Here is a 17,869-nt window from a genome sequence, read left to right as displayed (position 1 = left end):
GGTGGACGGCCGTCGTTCCGTGAAAATCCTTGTCGTCAATCTCCACCACATCAGACTGCAGGAGGATCTTGAGGTCTTCGAGGTGGCCGTAGGAGCATACCATCTGCAGGGCTCTCGCCGAAGCGCTGTTCTCCCAGTTGGTATCCGCCCCGCGCTCGATAAAGGCTCGCAAGAGCGGCCTGGGAACGTCCCGCTGCATAAGCAGCACATGCAGAGCGGAGAACTGCATGGCCGCCTCGGGGTGGACTGCATTGATATCCACGCCGTGGGCCAGGAGGAGATCGAGCGTCTCGGGATCCTTGCCACGGTAGGTAAAGTACTGCAGCGCATTAAAGTGCGCGCGCGAGCAGCACAGGCTGGGGTCGGCGCCATGCTCCAAAAACATCTTCACCCCGTCGACGCCGAGGTCGCCGCGGAACAGCCAGTCGTGAAAGGCCGACCGGCCGACGCCGTTTTGCGCATTGGCATCCGCCCCTTGCTCCAGAAACAGCCTCACCGTGCCCAGGGCCTGTCCCGAGCACGCCGCGGCCTGCAGCGCGCTGTAGCCCTTGGATAGCTCGTGGAGTTCCTGCTGGCGATGGGCGAGGAGGTGCTCCGCCCAGCTGCCGAGTCCGAGAAACGCAGCTATGTGGAGCGGCTTGTGTGGTCCGTCGCCAGACCAGAAGGCTTCGTGCTCGTCGTCGTTCCCAGCATGCTTGGTCTGCCAAGCAGCAAAGACATGGGGCGTGTCGAATGCAAACTTGTCGAGCTCCTGCATCAGGGCCGCCCAGTCGCTGTTCGTTGCGCGCTCTTCGGCCGGCCACATCTTCTCGGCGTTCCGTATATGCCACGGCCAATACGCCAGTTCGTATCGGAGACGTGTGACGTGGCCGTCGCCATCGTCGCCTTTCTCGGATTCCTCGTCGATGGCGCGCGCTGTGAAGACCGTCGAGTCGGGGTCATACATACCGGGCTGCATGACATCCTCGTCGTCGACCGATGCCTCGGTGCAATACATGTCCACATACTCTGCTAGATCTTCCCCTGGACTCGTGCGGCTGTCGTCCTCGTTTTCCGTGTTCGTCTCTTGGACTTGGGGCACGGCGCATCCTAGCAAGCCCGCCCTTCGCTGGAACAGGGGATGGTTCAAATGGCGCAGGCAGGTCAAGGCCATCTGCAGATGACCCTCCTTGGGATCAATGTACAGCGGCTTGGTGGCCGATGAACGGGCGGAGCATCGAGCACACAGGTGGCCGTGGTCTTCTGGCTCCTCCGGGGTATCCGTGCCACGTTTGATAAAGTAGTCACAGACGGCTTGCTCGTCAGCCTCGCGGACCCAGACCGCGTCGTCGGATAGTCCCGGCAACACGGAAAGAAAAGGATCGGTTGCTTCCCGCAGCTGTTCGACCTCCAAGCGAGATATGGCTGGGAATCCGGCCTTGTGTCCATCATCATCCTCATCGCCACCATCCCCCTCGGCGTCTGTCTCGGGGGCCATGGCATACGTCCCTTGAAAAGCATCCATAATCTCCCTGGCATGAGTGAGTCCTGGGAATGCGGGGCAGAGAAGGGTCCATCGGAGGGCGGTGCCGAGGAGATTCAAGTAGTTAGGGCTCATCCTCCGCAGTGCCTTGCTATAGACATCGCTCGCCCCGTCGGGCAGAGCCTCCAGCCGCCTCGACAGGGGCCGCTGGAACGGCTCACGCATAAAAGGGATGGCCGTGTCCCGGACGTAACGGAACCGAGAGCGCGCCTTGTCCAGGATGGCGGCCTTGGCAGCGTCCTGTTCGGCGGCAGACAGCCCGGGGACGGTCTTGAGCGCATCGGCGAGGACCAATTCCATGTCCTTCCAGTTGCTGTCTTGGACATGGACGTAGGAGCCCTGCGACGGGTCGAGGCCGGTGAGGAAGCTGGCTGACGGCGCACCTCCGATGAGGAGGCGGAGGCGAGGTCCGTTCTTCTCCTCGGACAAGGCTGTGCTGAGCTCCTGCACCTTTTGCAAGAGCTCGTCCTGTTCCCCGTCACTGAGGTTGTTTCGATCCAGGCCGTCGAGAACAAGAACCAGGTTCTTCTTGATGAGCGCGGCCAGCCGGGAGAAGCCGTCGACGAACTCGGGCAGGTTGATGCTGACTGTCCGCTTGTGGCTCATCATCAGGGGGTCGCCTTTTTCTTTCGCCTTTCTGAAGACGGCGTTGCAGGCTTCGAGCAGAATGACCTCGTCCTCGCCCCTCTCGGCCGCGAAATAGTACAGCTGTGACAAGAGAGTGCGGCAGATGCTATCGGCCGAGTATGGCTGGCTTGCGAACCCGCTGCAAGTGACATACAAGAGAGCCTGGTCGGGGTCGTCTTGCGTTGCGCGATGGGCGACGGATGCTACGATATGCGATTTGCCGGACCCTTGGGAAGCGTCAGCCGTGTAGGGGCGAGGGACGGAGCTTATAAGAGTTTGGACAACTTACCTTCAGGGCCGGTAATGCAGAGCACGGCGTTGTCTGCCGCGGCGGCCCACGTTTTGTAGGCATCCTCCTCGAAAACCCACTGACAAGTACCAGGATACACGGCGTCGATGGTGTCGCTGTAGACCTTGATCGATTCGTCCAGCGGGTGGAGAGCGTCTTGGAATGTCTGATACTCCTGGAATGCATAATCCCACCGAGTCTTCCGCTTGGTCGATGCCCTAATGTCATCCAGCCCCTTGAGCAACAGGTCGAACCTCGCCATGGCGTCCTCGTGCAGCTTCTTCTGGGTGGCTTGGAAGCCCTCGATGTGGCGAACGGTACTCTTGATGCTCTCCAGGACGGTCGACACGCTCCGGAGCTGGGTGAGCGTCTTGTCCTGGAAGGCGGCCTGGCTCTCCTCGAGGATCTTGGCCTTTAGTGTGGCCACGGCGGCCATCTTTTCCTCAAACTTGGTCTTGGAGAGGCCAAAGAAGTCTTTGAAGCCATGCCTGATGCGGGTCAGCGCGCCGGCGGTCAAGTGGCGCTTGATGGCGAAAGAGAAGTCCAAGACGGCCACGTAGGCGCCAATGACATCCTCGAAGAGCTTCTCGACCAGCGGGCTGGATTTCCACTCGGGCCTGGACCGCTCGTCGTAGAGACGGTCGTAGTGGAGGATAATGATCATCATCTCGCTAATGTCGCTCAGGCCGGTGCCGAAGAAGGCGTAGAGGTCGTAGTTGCTGTGGATGGCCGTCAGGGTGAGCTTGACGGCGTACCAGGCCATGCCGACGGTCTCGGGCGCTCCCTGGGTGGCATAGTCGCCGGCCGCGACAAAGTTCTCAATGTTGCCCATGATGTTCGCGATCCATGTCTCGGGGATGATCTCGGCGTTGCCCAGCTTGCGGCCGCCCCATTTCTTGCCGGCGTCTCCCCTAAGGACCTCGGCGGCCTGTTTCGTCTCCTCGGGCGTCGCTCGTTCCATGAAAAAGTCCCGGAGCAGCTTCACCTGCTTGACATCGGTGTAGCGCTCGGCGGCCTCCTTGCGGAAGCGGCTCAAGGCCTCGTCGTACAGGCTGCGTTTCTCCTCGTCCTTGCCCATGGTGGTTGACAGTCTGTGAAATGCCTCGCGGCGATTGCGAAACGAGTCGAACTCGTCACATATGAACAGCTCGGCCCCTCGGGTCACCACTAGCAGCCCAAGCGGCCTTATAACTTCATTCCTGGCGCATGGCGCTGACTGAGCTCCATCTTATCAGGCACCTATCATGCAGCGCAGACACCTATCGTGCAGCGCAGGCGCGGTTGCGGAGTGTCCCGGGGAGTAGTGGTGATTCGTGATTCGGCGAAATCGAGTTCTGACATGAGGGTGCATCTAGGGCTTGGTAACTGCAAGTGCCATTGGCCAAGACGCCGCTGAATTCGGCTGCCTATAAGGCCTTGCCGCCTTTCTTGCCAGGGGGGTAGTGATCCCTTTACTGTCCTGAAGTCATTGTCTGACTGTCGTTGTCCTCGGTCTGTCTTTGCGCTTCTTCTTCTTACTCTCCGTCTCTCTTCTTGGCCTTTCTAACTCGTCCGTTATAAGTGGCGTAAGAACGTTATAAATATAGAAACATGATAATTTCGGCTGACACTCCGTGCGTCCTGATTGCGGGTTAATTACCGCCCCCTGCATGTCAGATCTTAGCTTCATAAATGACTTGCGATTTCCCGAAATGGAAGAGCAGAAGTCCCGTTTGGGGACTGGAGACCCTCGATTATATTGAAGAACCATTGCCCAAAGACCTGGATATGGGTGGGATCAATGTTCTGGCCCTGTATCCCAGTGTAACCCCGTGCCTGGGCCCTGGCCCCTGATGGCGGGCTTAAGCGCTGAACACCTGCCTTGGTGTTCAAGTGGAAGTGGGATTCCTCTTGTCGTGACAGATCATCACCTTCTCCTGCCGTTTACTCCTGGGTCAGTTTTCTTTCAACTTGCCCGAGGACGCCCTTGCGGCCTCAGCCCCTTATCCTGTGGACTCGACCTGCCGATTGTCGACTGTTGACAGTGATCCCATTACATCCAAGCACGGTCAAGTACGCGGAGTACTTGACCTGTGTCGACGACAAAGAAGAAAACAAAAACGAGGGGAGAGAAAAGGAGCAAAAGTCGCCCATCATGTCGGAATCACTACCACCGTTGACCGCGGACAACCCGGAAACATCGTCCGAGTTTATAGGATGGTTCCTCAACCCTACAAGTAGTAAGATGGTACCTCGAGTCTTTCTTCTTTCCATTTTCATTGTCTTCTTCTCCTTCTTTATCTCGTCAGACAACAGAAGGATACGAGCTGACGCGAACGTGCCGTCGAAATGGGTAGCGGAACCGATTTCGTGTCGCCACGGCGAGCACCTCCAGACCTCGAGCCGCTTCGCTGCTTGCTGTGTAGACGGCCCCTGTGCCATGCCGACGCGCTGCTCGGCCAACGTCTTGACGTATGACGACTCGTACACCATCGACTGCGGACCAGATCACTCCTGCGTGACCATGACGCTGTACCAGACCATGGGTTCCGAGGGCGAACCTACTGCCAATATCATGTGCGGCATTAGTACGCGATCGTTCTGTCGCCGTAAAGAGAGTCGTTGGGACCAAAATGCTGATGTGAGGTGATGACATGGACAGACTGGGCAGCGCACACCATCTACCGTCACCTTCCACCGGATCCAACACATGATAGTATGTCTCAACTCATAATTCATGTCCATATCATCGTGGTTTCGACAAATCCCGCCACTCAACCCTTGGACAGTCTGCTTACATTCCTTACCTCCTATAGACCCCAACTCTTCACCCTCCACTAGCTCACAGACCTCTCACGTCGTCTCGTCTGCCACATCACTGGGCTCATCGTCCGATGGAAATACTTCCAACCAAGCATGGATTGCCGGTGCTGTCATCGGGCCCCTAGCGGCGGTAGCAGCCACCCTCTTCGTCATATGGTGGTGGCGACGCAAGATCAAGAAAAAGCAACGCCAAACCCGAGGCGGAGAAGGCTCCTTTATACCGGGACTATTATTAGTCCCAGACAAGACCGAGTCGGATCGAGGGACCATGTGGTCACATCACGCACCGTCCGACCACACGAGCGTGGCGCGTTCGAACTCACACGGCCGGTACCAGCGCCAGAGCGTCCCGAGGAGCACCCCGAGCCCCGGCTTTGTGGTGCCTGACCATTCGTCTCTCTACCGGAATGCACGGAGCCCCCCACCACGTCATGCCCGAGATGCGGCGGCATCCGAGCTTAGTCCAGAACTGCATGGCCAGGGACACGCGGCGTGGGAGCTAGCCGGAAGAACGCGCGCGACGCAGCTGAGGCCTGGGTACGGCGAGGGGAAAATGCCGCCTTTATCAGAGTTACCGGCTCTTCCGCAGTAGCGGGTAAGGGCCCGTATGCCGTTGAGTGTGCGGCCAGGCACCGGAGGACGTTGATAAAAGCTCAATGTGTAAGTTAAGAAGACAGGGAACCCTGCATTCATGAGAGGCATATCGTACACGGTACTGGTGACGTACAGAATATCCGAGCCCAATGGACTCTGGCCAAGGGATTTGAATTCGAGATGTAGAGATGCAGTGTCTTAAACCATGCATCTTTCTTAAACCGAGGTGTTGGGATCCGGTCATGGATGTGGTCCCGGCCAGGAGACAAAACTCAGGAGATGGCCAAGCCACTGAGGATCGCAACTTGGCAAGTCGGCAAACTGGAGGACGCCGTTGATAGATCAGCACAAGTCGGCCAGGCCTCAGAGGGCTCCATTGTACGACTCTTGGCAGCCCCGTCTTACGCTCAGGACCTTCCTGATCCAGCAGCTGCCGGTGCAAGCTGCCCGGGATCTGCATGTTACTGGTGGCGCACCCAACATAGCGCCATCAACGTCTATTCATCCCACGAGACTAAACGAATCTACCAGATTTTACAATTTGAAAAGCCGGCACATGATTACTCTTTTAAGAAGGTATCAAAGGACGTCTTCTTAGAGAGCTGCATGCATGCATGTGGTGACATACAAATAGCTCGCCATTGATAAGCCCCTTTTTCCGGATGAGCCCCTGAAAATAAGACATCACGTCTCGCCATCAGGTCTTTTCTAGTCCAAGTGCCAGACTCCAGTTGCTCAAGTTCTGCTGGGCTCGGGGCTTCATTGAAACTGCCTGGACATCACATCACAGTCTCGCCAAAGGCACCTCAGGGTCCTATCCCGCCATGAAGTTCTCTCACAAGACAGTGGCCGTCCTGTCGCTAGTGTCCGTGGCCGCTGCCTCGGCCAAATGCAAGCCCAGACTCGAATCGGAAAAGATCCAGGCCGACATCAAGACTAAAAAGTACCGTAGACCTCAAATTCATACAACAGTCTGACACTAACCTAGAAACTCCCATAGCCTCATGTCGCATCTCGAAGCACTCAACGACATCGCATACGAGCACGGCAACGGGAACCGCGCCTTCGGCCTCCCCGGATACGCCGCGTCGGTCGACTACATCTGGTCTCACATCGCCAACGTCACCGCCACCAAGGCCTGGAAGCAAGACTTCCCCGCCTGGTTCGGCCTCGTCGAGTCCATCTCCTTCCAGGTCGACGACAAGGATTACTACGTCTACGGCCTGACCTACTCCCCCTCCACCTCCGAGGAGGGCGTCTCCGCCGAGCTGGTCCTCGGCCCGCCCGGCGAGGCGGGTTGCTACAGCGAAAACTACGACGGACTGGACGTGCGAGGCAAGATTGTCCTCACCCAGCGTTTCCGCTGCCCGACCGGAGGCACGCTCGCTGGTCGTGTCCGCCCGGCCGCTGAGAACGGCGCTGCTGCTGTTATCATCTACCATGACCTGACCACCACCCCGACTGCTGGTTCCCTGGGCGAGGTTGACCTGGAGGGCTTTGTGCCCGCTGGGTTTATCCACCTAGCCGATGGCGAGGCTTTGGTCGAGCGTCTGGAGGCTGGCGAGAAGGTGGAGGCCTATTTCCAGCAGACGCAGGTCGTTGAGGAGCGCATCACGCAGAACGTCATTGTCGAGACGGAAGAGGGTGATCCTCATAATGTCATTGTTGTATGTGAACGTGAAATCTCCGACTATCACTCCCTTTCTTTTCATTTGCTCGAGGGGACTCCTGCTCCTTACTGACCACGCATTGCAGCTCGGCGCCCACCTTGATAGCGTCCAAGCTGGTCCTGGGATTAATGACGACGGTATGGAAGTGCCCCTGAATTTGTCACACTCTGGAATGAGTCCTAACAGGCACCTCACTAGGCTCCGGCACCACCGCCATTCTCGAACTTTTCAAGGCCCTCCTAAACTATAGATTCAAGAACAAGGTCCGCTTCATCTGGTGGGGAGCCGAAGAGAACGGTCTCCTGGGCTCCAAGTATTACTGCACCCACCTCGAGCCCAACGAGATTGACGACATCCTGGTCTATCTCAATTTCGACATGATTGCCCGCGGCTATTTTGGCGTGAGTGATAACGACGGCCGCGCCCACGGGTCCGTCGCCCCCGCTGGCTCCGAGGTCATCCAGGACATTTACCACGACTTTTTCGAGTCCCTGGGCATTAAGGTCACACCCGCCGTCCTCACGAGTAAGTCGATCGACAGTTTGACAATGAGAACATTGAATGGTAAACGAGAGCTAACAACGATCCAAAAGATGGGTCTGACTATGCGTCCTTCTGGCAATATCTGAACAAGCCTTTTGGTTTCCTCCATACCGGCACTGGTGTTGCGCAAGACCCCTGTTACCACCAGGAGTGCGATACCATCGAGAACCCGGATCCCGAGACGCTCACCGTCAATGCAAAGGTAGACGATTTTCTTGCATGTCTTGAATCTGATTTAGTTCTTATTATGGCTAATCATGGAACGTGTCTCTAGGCCGCCGCTCACCAGCTCGCCATCCTTGCCATGAAGGGCCATGAGTTGATCCCCAAGGCTCCTGTCAACGCCACCATGCTGCCTCTCCTCCGTTCCCGTCATGTCGGGCCAGAGCTCGACGCCATTTACGCCCTTGAGGCCCTTGGTGAGAGGCACCTGGGATGCGGTCACGATCTGTAAGCCGTCCCGAATCGACTTACAGAGTGATATAAGGTCGACCATATAAGTATTGCACGTGATTAGAATGGAAGATTAAATCATTGAAGGTGTTCTGGTAACTTCACGCATTGCACTTGTCTGACTCCCGAATTCTGTGTACGTGCACGTGGACGAGCCGATTAGGTTGTTCGGCGGCGGGCTGAGCTTCGGAACCCTCGGACTACAGGACCGGACTGGACCCACATAGTGGCCCACTTTTCCGGCCCCGAGGACGTGCGGATTCCGGAGCATGTCTAGCTTCAGTCTAACTGTCACACCGTGGCTGCAGACTTCAAGTGGCACAACGGAATAGAGTTTCACGGGTTTAATTACACCTTAGAGGTTTAGTATTTATATTATGACCCGTGTATTGTAGATCAGCGTTTAGTCTACTTTGAACACGTCTGGTCTTAAAGTGAGGCACGAGGTCTCTGAATATATAAGTGACCAGGAAATATTTTATATCTCCAGCTCCAAGCCTATTGAATATGTAACTTTAATTGGTTTATTTCAAAGACGCCCATCATATAAGGAGAAAGTTCGATACATACATGTTGAATATCAGGTTTCTTCGTTAGCATCAACAACTATCTCTTAGGTATTAGATAGTCTATGAGGCACACATCACCGTCGAATAAGACCACTTGTCAGACAACATTCAGCTTATTTATTTTTCTCGCCCAGGGGCTTCTGCACGTATTTTCGCTAGCGAGCCTGTAAAGTAGATGGGCTCCCAAAGAATAGATCAGGTCCTGAAAGACTCAAAGAGCAGACTCAGGGAACACGGAGAGGCTGCATGTTCTGGCAGCGGGCGCAGCCCTCGTTGAGGTGTCCGCAGCGGCAAACGTAGACCCAGCCGGTGGCCGTGCGCTGCTTGTTGACGAAGCTGTTCCACCAGCGGCACTGGCAGCACTCCCACTTGTGGTACGTGTCGTGGGCGGCCTGAACGGATTGACCGACGCCGGTGCCGAATTGCTGGACCTGGCTGTGCTGGTTGCCCGGCGTGTAGTAGGTGTACTGCGGGGTGGCCCAGTTACGAGGGTCCATCCAGTCGGGGACGCCGGGGTTGGTGCCGTTCCCGCCGTTGCCGGTGCCATTGCCGTTACCGTTACCGGCGCCATTTCCGTTGCCGTTGCCATTGCCGCCGCCGCGGCCGCCGTTGGTGTTGTTGTTTCCTCCGCGGCCGCCGCGACCATTGCCGCTACCGCCGTTGTTCCCTCCGCCATTGTTTCCACCGCCGTAGCCTCCACCGCCGTAGCCTCCACCATAGCCGCCGCCACCCCAGGTGTAGCCGCCACCGCTGCCACCCCAGTTGTAGCCGCCGCCACCACTACCACCGCCGTAGCCGTAGCTCATGTTGTCGTCGTTCTTGGGTGAAAGACTGAGGGTTGTAGATGGGTTGTGCCTTGTGGCTTGCACTTGTTCGTTTTGTGAGTGTGGTTGACTAGTTGTTGAAGGTGTTGATGGTGTTGTGCGATAAGTTCGAGAAGACCCTGGTGGTGGTTGTATATTTATATTCCTCGGGCTGGTAATGACATAGTCACTGTATAGGAACATAGGTAGTGTGTGAATAAGATATAGACGCCTTGTACGTGGTCAGCGATTGTGTACGATATCGTGGAATCGTGGATACCGTGACGCGATCCTAATTTCACCCCTGCCCGGCGTTGACGTCTCCCTGAGGCAGTGATTTAGCATAGGGGAGACACTCTAAGTGCAGCTCAATGCACTGACATACAAGGAGGGCATCATATGGTTAGGAGAGTAATAGAGTCGAGTGCATGCAATGTGATATGGTGATAGAATGCGGTGTATAGAAATGTTCGATGTTCCCGAGTCTCAATACTCTCATACAATTAGAATAAGCCATGGTATTTTTTTCTGATTGAGATACTCTGGCATTGTTCACTCAATGATCTTTGAAGACACTTAGTATAAACTCAGGGGCTATTATTGGGTACACGTACCTAACTCAGCTCGTTGATGACCTTTCCGATACTCAATGCCTACAACACTGCATGCATGGACGACTTATCACCAACTAAAGGAGTTCTGATAATGACAATATGACGCCGCATTGGTTTCTCACGGCGCACTAGACGCGGTGAACAAAAGAGCTGGTTCTATCTACTGAAGACAGAGGCTGCCCTGGCGACAAGCAACGCCAAACAGTCAGCTATCATGTTCACATACAGCTCCCCTGGGAGGCACTTAGACCAACAGTGCACTCACTATCTCATAGTAAAGAATGACATGATGAGGACTCAAAGCACAACCACATTTGAGTGGTCATAGAGGCTGTCTTTTCCCATTCAGTCTATTCCCTGAACCCGTAAGCTGATTTCCGTGTGCAGGGCGGTTGGCTCTGTACCAAGTCAAGCTATACGTGAACGGAGAAGACTATTGTTATGATATTGAATAAGTAACGTTAATAGCTACTACATTTATCACCTGCATTGTCAGACAGTAGGTCAAAGTCATCGAATGCAAATCCACATTGCCTCTTACCTCCCAGACAGCACTCGGTCTATAATCAACATTGAAGATGGCGCAAAGTTGGAAAACAGCAGATGTCATGCGTGCCGAGGTCTTTGGGGCATCCGGATCAGAAAGCGATCGCCGTTCAGCCATGCAGCCAGTGTAAGTCAAGGCCACATTCTGCCGGCAGTACATACCGGGAAATGAACCGAATGGCTTCCTTTCTTCCTTTTGCTCAACAGTCTCGGCGCTGTCCAGTCCAAGAAGAGCCACTTGACAAGACTGTCCAGGGTCTTACATTCCAGAGTCCCTTTTAGACAAGTATCACGGTCGAAACGAGTCGAGTATGGCGAACCCTTTGATGGCAGTCGGAGTTCGTGTCTCAGAGGGCTTTTATTAGAAAAGAAAACGGCCGGCTACTCTTCAGGCTCAAAATATCCGATCATTCGGTGGGAGAGAAAACACGAAGTAACAATAAGCAAAATAAAAAAGACCAAGTGGACAAGTAACCGGCAATTCGAAAGCGGATTGCCGTCTTTGAGCAACCAGACTGACCATATCAGATCAGGTAGGATCAAGACGAAGTCCAATTCCAGGCCGACAACTCAAAGGAACACGGGCATGGATGGCGAATCATGTTCAAAGACCGTAAGCCGTTAATATATCGACAATCAAGAGGTATTGATCCAAGGCTGAGGCTTCTCCCCTATATGTCCGTAAATATTGAGCCCACCGTGATGGGCCAAGGTAACAGCCGACTGGACCGAAAAGTAAGTACAAGATGAAGAAGAAAGAAGAAATATATAAAAGATATAAAGAAAGTATAACAAAAAGATAAAAAGGCCACAGAATATACAAAAGGCCTGGAAGGGTATTTCATGTCGCCCCATGACGGGGCAGCCATATCGTCATATCATCCTTGCCCGATCAATATCGGGTCCTGATTACTCTCCAGCTTCGTTACGAGAGGAAGAAATATCGACCGTATAGAGCTCATGCCGACTCCATCCTGGCCTCTTTCTTCTCGCCCAGGGTATCCTCGGGCTTCGCGTCCGTCGACGCAGCGGCGACAACCTTAGGCTCGTCCTTGCCACCCTTCGCACCTCCCCCGTCCATAAAGATCTCCTCGTCCCACTCGGGCGGGCAGAGGTCCTCCCAGCCAAAGGACAGGCCGGTGTCCGTGTCCGCGCCGCCGACGAGCTTGCGGTCGCCCATGTCCCTGCGGGCCTCGAACAAGGTGCGTGCGCGGCCGGTCCACCAGTTGTCGGCCCACAGCTTCTCAATGGGCCACTTCTTGTACCAGTTGTGGTGGGCAATGACGGGGACGACGCCGGCGCACACCTCGCTGTAGAGCGGCAGGTCCTCCCAGCGCGGGCGGTCGTGCTCGGGGAGGAGGTCGAGGGCGCTGACGGCGGGGAGGTCGGTGGGCATGGGCGCCTTGGGGGTGCACACGGGCTTGAAGCCGTGGGTCTGGTTCTCGAGCTGCGGGGCGAGGGGCTTCGAGTGGACGATGTAGGCCGAGTCGTGGAGGGCGTTGGAGGTCTGGTGCGACATTTGGGAAAAGTGGTCGACCATGATGCCGAACTCGTAGGGCTGGGCCGGGTTGTAGTGCGGGTCGGGCATGGGCTGGTGCGGGAAGCTGGGGTTGAGCGGGTCGTCGACGAGCTTGCGCTCAATCTTGATGGGTTTCCGCGGGGCGCCGGCGCGGCCGGGGGCGAAGAACTCGAGGACGGTGTCGAGAAAGGTGTGGTGGTGGCGGCGCATCACCTCGCGGTGGTACTCCTGCTCGCCGTACATCTCGTTGAAGTAGAACTGGTCGCTGCCCTTGTGGCACCAGGCGCGCACGAATTTTTGCTCCTTCATGTCGGTGGCCAGGCAGGCGTGCATGCGCTCGTTGGCGCGGGTAAAGATGGTGCGCATGTCGCGGAAGGGCCCCATGATGAAGCCCGAGACGAGGTGGCGCTGGCGCAGGCCAGCGTGGGGCTCGGGCTTGACGTCCATGACGTCGGTGATGTCGCCGTAAATGTCAGGAGGCAAAGGGGACTCGGGCACGGGGTAGCAGGCGTAGCTGCGGGTGTCGTTGGGCCCGCAGCGCTTGCTGGCGGAGAAGACGACCTTGGTGGAGATGCGCTCGGCGGCAAAGGCGCGGCCCATGCGGTGGGCCACGCGGGCGTCCTCGGAGGCGAGAAGCTCGTAGTAGCGGGCGAAGAGGGTCTCGGGCGGGAGCTGGAACCAGATGTCGTAGGCGTCGATCATGATGACCATGTCGTTCTCGTACTGCTGGTGGGCGGGGTTCTCGAGCCACTGCAGGGTGCTGTTGATCTTGCCCAGGTGGGAGCCGCCGCCCAGGAAGTGTTTGTTGTGGGGGCTGTCGAAGGTCTGGTCCCAGAGCACCAGGTTGGGGCGGGGGTAGCCGAGGATGGTCTGGGAGAGCAGGTTCTTGCAGAGGCGAACGTCCGACTTGGACGAGGGGATGATGATGTGGAGCCTCGGGAGGGTAGACGGCATCGCGCTTCCTTGGGGGGCCCCGCTCAAGACGGGAGGCGCCGTAGCCTCGATGGTGCCGATGTCATCTGCCCATGGTCGTAGGGATCGCCAGTTTGGACCTTCACGAAGTTGCTAAGAGGAATCGAAGGTTAGCCAAGAGGCGGACGAGGAGGGCGTCAGGGTTAAACTCACCAGACCGGCACAGACGAGGATCAAACTGATGAGGAGGCCGGAGATGAGAACAAGGGCTTGTCTGGGTCTCCGGGTGGGAAGAAAGGCCAAAACGCGCTGGGGCCAACTTTGCTGAAAGGACTTCATCTCGAAAGCATTGCCGGGGGAGGAAGGGCCCGGTAGAACTGGTATAGATAAGAGGCGGGTGAATAGTCGAAGTAGCGCACAGGCTAGGGGTATTTGGAGTCGTAAAAGTGAAGGGTAGATAGGAAATATAAAAAGCAATGTTGGACAAGCGAGTGAGGGAAGCCGACGTAAGGAGTGACTGTCGAAGCGAAGCGGAACCTATGGGTTTGCGGTTTGATTATTTTCGTTGGTAATGAGCGACTGAATGAATCTCGGTAGTAATAAAGGTATAGATGGAAGAAACAGGATTCGAAGAAAGAGACGAAGATGAAGATGAGATTCGTGGATATGGACGTGGACACACTGGCGCGCCCAAAATCATAAAGGGTCCGAAACAACGAAACGCAGGGCGTATCTGACCTCGCAGCGAGACGAGGAAGGAAGATGGAAAGGGGGGAGAGAAAGAAGAGAGAGCATGAAGAGGAGGGAAGAAAAGGAAATTGGGGGCAAAAGGGCAAAAGGTCTAGCGGCGACTCGGCGACTCGGGCGTATGTAATAGGGGAAGAACATCGGTGTAGAGCCAAGGCTGAGGGGTTCTTGGCTTCGCTTTCTTGGCTTCACTTCTCACGGCCTATCGTCCCTATTGTTCCCCTTATTAACTATGCGAACCGTTGCCCGTCCGCAATTTTCATGGCCGTACCCCACGATTCAGGGTCCGAGGCCGAAGACGGGCCCGCAAGACCCTGAGAGAGTGAGTAAGGAGTAAAGCTAGGGACAATTTGATCACGCTAGGGAAATAAAAGACGAATAAAGTGCAGAGACAGAGGACCCTGATATTCAGTTTCTTTTCCTTTTTCTTTTCCTTTTTTTTTTCTCTCCTTTTTTCCCATCTTTTGCCATCTTCCCTTTCTATTGTTCTATTGGTCCGAATCATAACGGCCTCCCCGTTTGGGGAGACCGTCCCCACACACTACCCAAAAGAAGACTAGTGCGACGAATATCTGTCGAATCGGATGCTGCTTGTGCCACTGCCATGCAGAGCCGTTTGCCCAATCTTTTAAAGTACGCGTGGCTCTCGGGTACCACACTAATATATATGTACACAATAAGTATCTATGCCAATCGTCGAATTACGAATCAGTCGAGTATTACCGCCATTAATGTTACCTCGCGCAGTAGCTTAAGCCCGTACTTTGCTTTATATTCGAGTTATTATTCGTACTTACCTCTGTTGAAATGAGGTCAACCTTTAGGCTGCCTAGGTAGAGAATGGCTTGAGAAGAAGGATTATGATAGCAGTACGAGGATACTTAAATGTACACTACGTTGTACATACAATATTGGTGTGGTACTTGGGAGAGGGGCGCTTATGAAATGGGCCGGCCCATGGGCCCACAGAACCGGTACCATGGTCACGTGAGCCCAATTCTTGCTCCTAGTTTTCCACTCCTCCAGGCCTGGGATTTAGCTATCTACGAATACCAGTCCGCCGGTACAGCCAGTCGAATTCTATGGATTATTCCAAGCTCATGATTGAGATTTTTCCATGGGCGAAGAATCCATGCACCTCATCTTATCAAGTGGCACTGGGACGTACATTGGCGTGGATTAATCCGTGCTTCGTCTGCTTACTTTCCCTTTCTGTCCATTCCATGCCGATCAGAGTAAGCAGTCGGAACGTCGCAAGGAAACAATTGTCTGCCGACCTTCCCGTCTTGGTCGAGGACTGGCTGGCGAGAAACGCTCAACGACACCGGGTCAAGTCATGATGGCATGTGCGGCAGTTTTTCCAGCATGTCCGCCTGCATCCACTATCAGACGTCAGGTCATTTTGACTATCACACGAATGTCAGCCCTGCGCCTCACAGCCATTGATCGCTGTCGTGCGACCAAAATGGCTTTTGTAGCACTGATGCGAACCTCTGTGTAATCATTTATGGATGGTTGTACGCGACGGTCCATCTTGGGACGAAGACGCAGTTCAGGCCCAGGCAGACATCGAGATCCAGCCGCATGCGATGGCAAAGCGTCATGTTACACAGGCTCCGTTATGCGCCGAGACACAGTTGAGAAGAGAGTAAGATGTAATTCCATATATTCCGTAATCAGACCTTTTGCATGCCAACATCGAGTCTCATCAGCCCTCGAGCCCATCGACCTTGCGGTGAATAAGCAATTAAGAAGAAAGAATCAAAAAAGAAGAAACTCGAATTAAGATGCCTGGCATCTGGCGCCAGTCACTCCGATCCATATTCCTTGCGTCGCTCTAGAATCAAATAATTAGACAAATCCATCATGCCACGACCCTCATAAACCCAACGACCACTCAAAAGTCGTCGCCGAGCAGGACCTCAAGCACAGCCTCATGGTACCCCTTGCAGCCAATGCCGTCCAGGTCCTCCATGCCCGGCATGTACGCATCCTCGTTGGACCCGTCGCTCTTCACCCACGAGCACACCTTGCCATTGGCCGCGATGCTCATGCCGTAATACGGCAGGCCCATGGCGCCGGCCACCAGCACGCTGACATCGGCACCCGAGTTGCCGCCGTTGGGGGTCGAGCCCCAATCCCACTCGAACCACGTGCCGGACAGCTGCCCGAGGTGGGTACGTGGCACCTCGCCGCCGGGGCCGCAGGCGCAGCCGCCCTGCGAGTCCGAGTCGAAGGCCATGTAGACGTCGTCCTGGCCGGCCTTCTCGACGGAAAACTCCACGGCCGAGTACCAGAACCCGTCGAGCAGCTCGTTGGGGCCGACCTTGTTGAAGCACGCGCACGTGTACTTTTTCCCCGTCGACACAAACTTGGACACGTACTTGTACGCGTGCGCGTCGGCCTTGTCGATGATCTTCATGTTGCAGCCCCACTGGCCCGGCGACCCCGTGTTGCCCTTGTACATGATCTCGTCGTAGGTGGCGCGCTTGTTGCTGTTGCGGGCCGCGCGGGTCGAGTCGCTGCCGCAGAAGGGCACGAAGCCCTGGCCGCCGCCGGTGGAGGGTTGCGACGACGATGAGGACGAGGACGACGCGGGGGGCGGGGCGGCGCTGGTGGTGGGCCGGGCGGCCTTGGAAGTCGTGGTGGGCTCGGCGGCGATCCGCACCGGCTCGGGGGAGGGTTGGGGACGGCCGGCCTTCTTGAACTCGATCTGGCGCGCCTCGAGGTCCTTCTTCGCGTGCAGGTGGGCGTGGTTGTGGCGGGAGGGGTGGGCAGCGACGCCTCCCAGGGCGGCTGTGACGGCGAGGAGAGCAGCGGAGAAGTGCATTGTTGTTTTGATGACTAGTGTAAATGAATGAAAAAATAAATAAAAGAGTGGTTCAGTTGGGGTGTTGACGTCCTATCCTTGAAATGAGTGACAGCGAGTCCTTGCTCGCGGTTGTTGTAAAGAGAGAATGGAGGATAAGGAGTGTCCAAAGCTGAAAAGAGTGAAGCTGTTGAAAAATGTTTCGAGGGTGGGAAAGTCGAAGGAAGGGGGAGATGAGCTGGCATTTGAAGGCCAGGGGCATGCCGTCCCGTCCATGCAGCAGCCCAGGGGGGCATTTCCATGCCCTGTTAACGAGTAACATGGCCGAGTGGCCCCTTTTCCCCAGGCTCAGGCCTATAGAGACCTCGACAGCAGGTCACTCCCTATGATTACCCTCAGACCAAACAGGAATGGCGCCCCGGCGGTCCAAGGCACAGGACTAGCGCCAGGGGTAACGGTCCAGACCCTGCCCAAGTGGGTTGGCCGACGACGTTGCAATGGGCCACTCGTTCATTTTGCGCAATCTGTCTGGCCAAAGACCAAGGTCCGGGACATGATCAGAGACAAGACAGGGCAATCGAAGGGGCATTCGTCTTGGACGAAGCTTAGCAGGGAGATCGAGACGGTAAAGCGTTCCAGACCACGACCTGATGGTGATCTTCGTCGATTACCAAGTCCTTCTTGTTCCTTGCTTCGTATCAGGATACTGTACCACGTACACTACGTTATACTTCCTATCATCGATCGGCGACGAACATGCTGAGGCCTCAATGGCTTAATGTGTCCGACTTTGGCGCCGGGCGACCGGTTTAGCTACCTAGGTAAGCTTAATTACAGTGACTGGACATAA

The 17,869-nt window shown here is 55.7% G+C and overlaps 6 protein-coding genes across 6 annotated transcripts; 3 read left to right on the top strand and 3 right to left on the bottom strand.

Moving 5' to 3' along the window:
- The first annotated feature begins 4,471 nt into the window (after positions 1–4,471).
- Positions 4,472–5,385, top strand: ACRALDRAFT_1077448 (uncharacterized protein). Its single transcript, XM_071018643.1, has 3 exons — positions 4,472–4,657; positions 4,775–5,133; positions 5,234–5,385. The coding sequence occupies exons 1-2, from the start codon at positions 4,573–4,575 to the stop codon at positions 5,065–5,067; spliced, it is 378 nt and encodes a 125-aa protein (XP_070872585.1). The 5' UTR covers positions 4,472–4,572; the 3' UTR covers positions 5,068–5,133; positions 5,234–5,385.
- Positions 4,472–5,864, top strand: ACRALDRAFT_1082899 (uncharacterized protein). The gene is made up of 3 exons (XM_071019375.1): positions 4,472–4,657; positions 4,775–5,133; positions 5,234–5,864. The coding sequence occupies exons 2-3, from the start codon at positions 5,067–5,069 to the stop codon at positions 5,830–5,832; spliced, it is 666 nt and encodes a 221-aa protein (XP_070872584.1). The 5' UTR covers positions 4,472–4,657; positions 4,775–5,066; the 3' UTR covers positions 5,833–5,864.
- Positions 5,865–6,476: 612 nt separating this feature from the next.
- On the top strand, positions 6,477–8,970 carry ACRALDRAFT_1051918 (uncharacterized protein). Its single transcript, XM_071015704.1, has 6 exons — positions 6,477–6,777; positions 6,835–7,501; positions 7,590–7,641; positions 7,703–8,029; positions 8,098–8,249; positions 8,322–8,970. The coding sequence occupies exons 1-6, from the start codon at positions 6,659–6,661 to the stop codon at positions 8,499–8,501; spliced, it is 1,497 nt and encodes a 498-aa protein (XP_070872583.1). The 5' UTR covers positions 6,477–6,658; the 3' UTR covers positions 8,502–8,970.
- A 323-nt stretch (positions 8,971–9,293) lies between these two features.
- Positions 9,294–9,875, bottom strand: ACRALDRAFT_2029360 (uncharacterized protein; the record flags this gene model as incomplete). Its single annotated transcript, XM_071020584.1, has 1 exon — positions 9,294–9,875. One exon carries the CDS (start codon positions 9,873–9,875, stop codon positions 9,294–9,296), a length of 582 nt encoding a protein of 193 aa, XP_070872582.1.
- Positions 9,876–11,634: 1,759 nt separating this feature from the next.
- ACRALDRAFT_1077450 (uncharacterized protein) lies at positions 11,635–14,255 on the bottom strand. Its single transcript, XM_071018644.1, has 2 exons — positions 13,677–14,255; positions 11,635–13,616 (listed from the first exon to the last, which is right to left on the bottom strand). Exons 1-2 carry the CDS (start codon positions 13,800–13,802, stop codon positions 11,991–11,993), a joined length of 1,752 nt encoding a protein of 583 aa, XP_070872581.1. The 5' UTR covers positions 13,803–14,255; the 3' UTR covers positions 11,635–11,990.
- Positions 14,256–15,798: 1,543 nt separating this feature from the next.
- On the bottom strand, positions 15,799–17,229 carry ACRALDRAFT_1065197 (uncharacterized protein). Its single transcript, XM_071017109.1, has one exon. It carries the CDS (start codon positions 17,038–17,040, stop codon positions 16,108–16,110), a length of 933 nt encoding a protein of 310 aa, XP_070872580.1. The 5' UTR covers positions 17,041–17,229; the 3' UTR covers positions 15,799–16,107.
- Between the last annotated feature and the right edge of the window lie 640 nt (positions 17,230–17,869).

The sequence above is a fragment of the Sodiomyces alcalophilus genome (assembly GCF_042370955.1).
Source record: "Sodiomyces alcalophilus JCM 7366 unplaced genomic scaffold ACRALscaffold_7, whole genome shotgun sequence".
NCBI lineage: Eukaryota > Fungi > Ascomycota > Sordariomycetes > Glomerellales > Plectosphaerellaceae > Sodiomyces > Sodiomyces alcalophilus.
Note: the sequence above shows the minus strand (reverse complement) of the source record. Positions and strands in the feature narration are given on the sequence as shown.

What these genes read in the sequence shown, in the direction of transcription:
- ACRALDRAFT_1077448 (XM_071018643.1), top strand. Translation starts at nt 4,573, where the DNA reads ATGTCGGAATCACTACCACCGTTGACCGCGGACAACCCGGAAACATCG. An exon ending in GTTCCTCAACCCTACAAGTA is followed by an intron (nt 4,658 to 4,774) that starts GTAAGATGGTAC and finishes CGAAATGGGTAG; the next exon opens with CGGAACCGATTTCGTGTCGC.
- ACRALDRAFT_1082899 (XM_071019375.1), top strand. Translation starts at nt 5,067, where the DNA reads ATGACATGGACAGACTGGGCAGCGCACACCATCTACCGTCACCTTCCA. An exon ending in ACCGGATCCAACACATGATA is followed by an intron (nt 5,134 to 5,233) that starts GTATGTCTCAAC and finishes TACCTCCTATAG; the next exon opens with ACCCCAACTCTTCACCCTCC.
- ACRALDRAFT_1051918 (XM_071015704.1), top strand. Translation starts at nt 6,659, where the DNA reads ATGAAGTTCTCTCACAAGACAGTGGCCGTCCTGTCGCTAGTGTCCGTG. An exon ending in ATCCTCATAATGTCATTGTT is followed by an intron (nt 7,502 to 7,589) that starts GTATGTGAACGT and finishes CACGCATTGCAG; the next exon opens with CTCGGCGCCCACCTTGATAG. An exon ending in TCCTGGGATTAATGACGACG is followed by an intron (nt 7,642 to 7,702) that starts GTATGGAAGTGC and finishes GCACCTCACTAG; the next exon opens with GCTCCGGCACCACCGCCATT.
- ACRALDRAFT_1077450 (XM_071018644.1), bottom strand. Translation starts at nt 13,802, where the DNA reads ATGAAGTCCTTTCAGCAAAGTTGGCCCCAGCGCGTTTTGGCCTTTCTT. An exon ending in TCCTCGTCTGTGCCGGTCTG is followed by an intron (nt 13,617 to 13,676) that starts GTGAGTTTAACC and finishes GATTCCTCTTAG; the next exon opens with CAACTTCGTGAAGGTCCAAA.
- ACRALDRAFT_1065197 (XM_071017109.1), bottom strand. Translation starts at nt 17,040, where the DNA reads ATGCACTTCTCCGCTGCTCTCCTCGCCGTCACAGCCGCCCTGGGAGGC.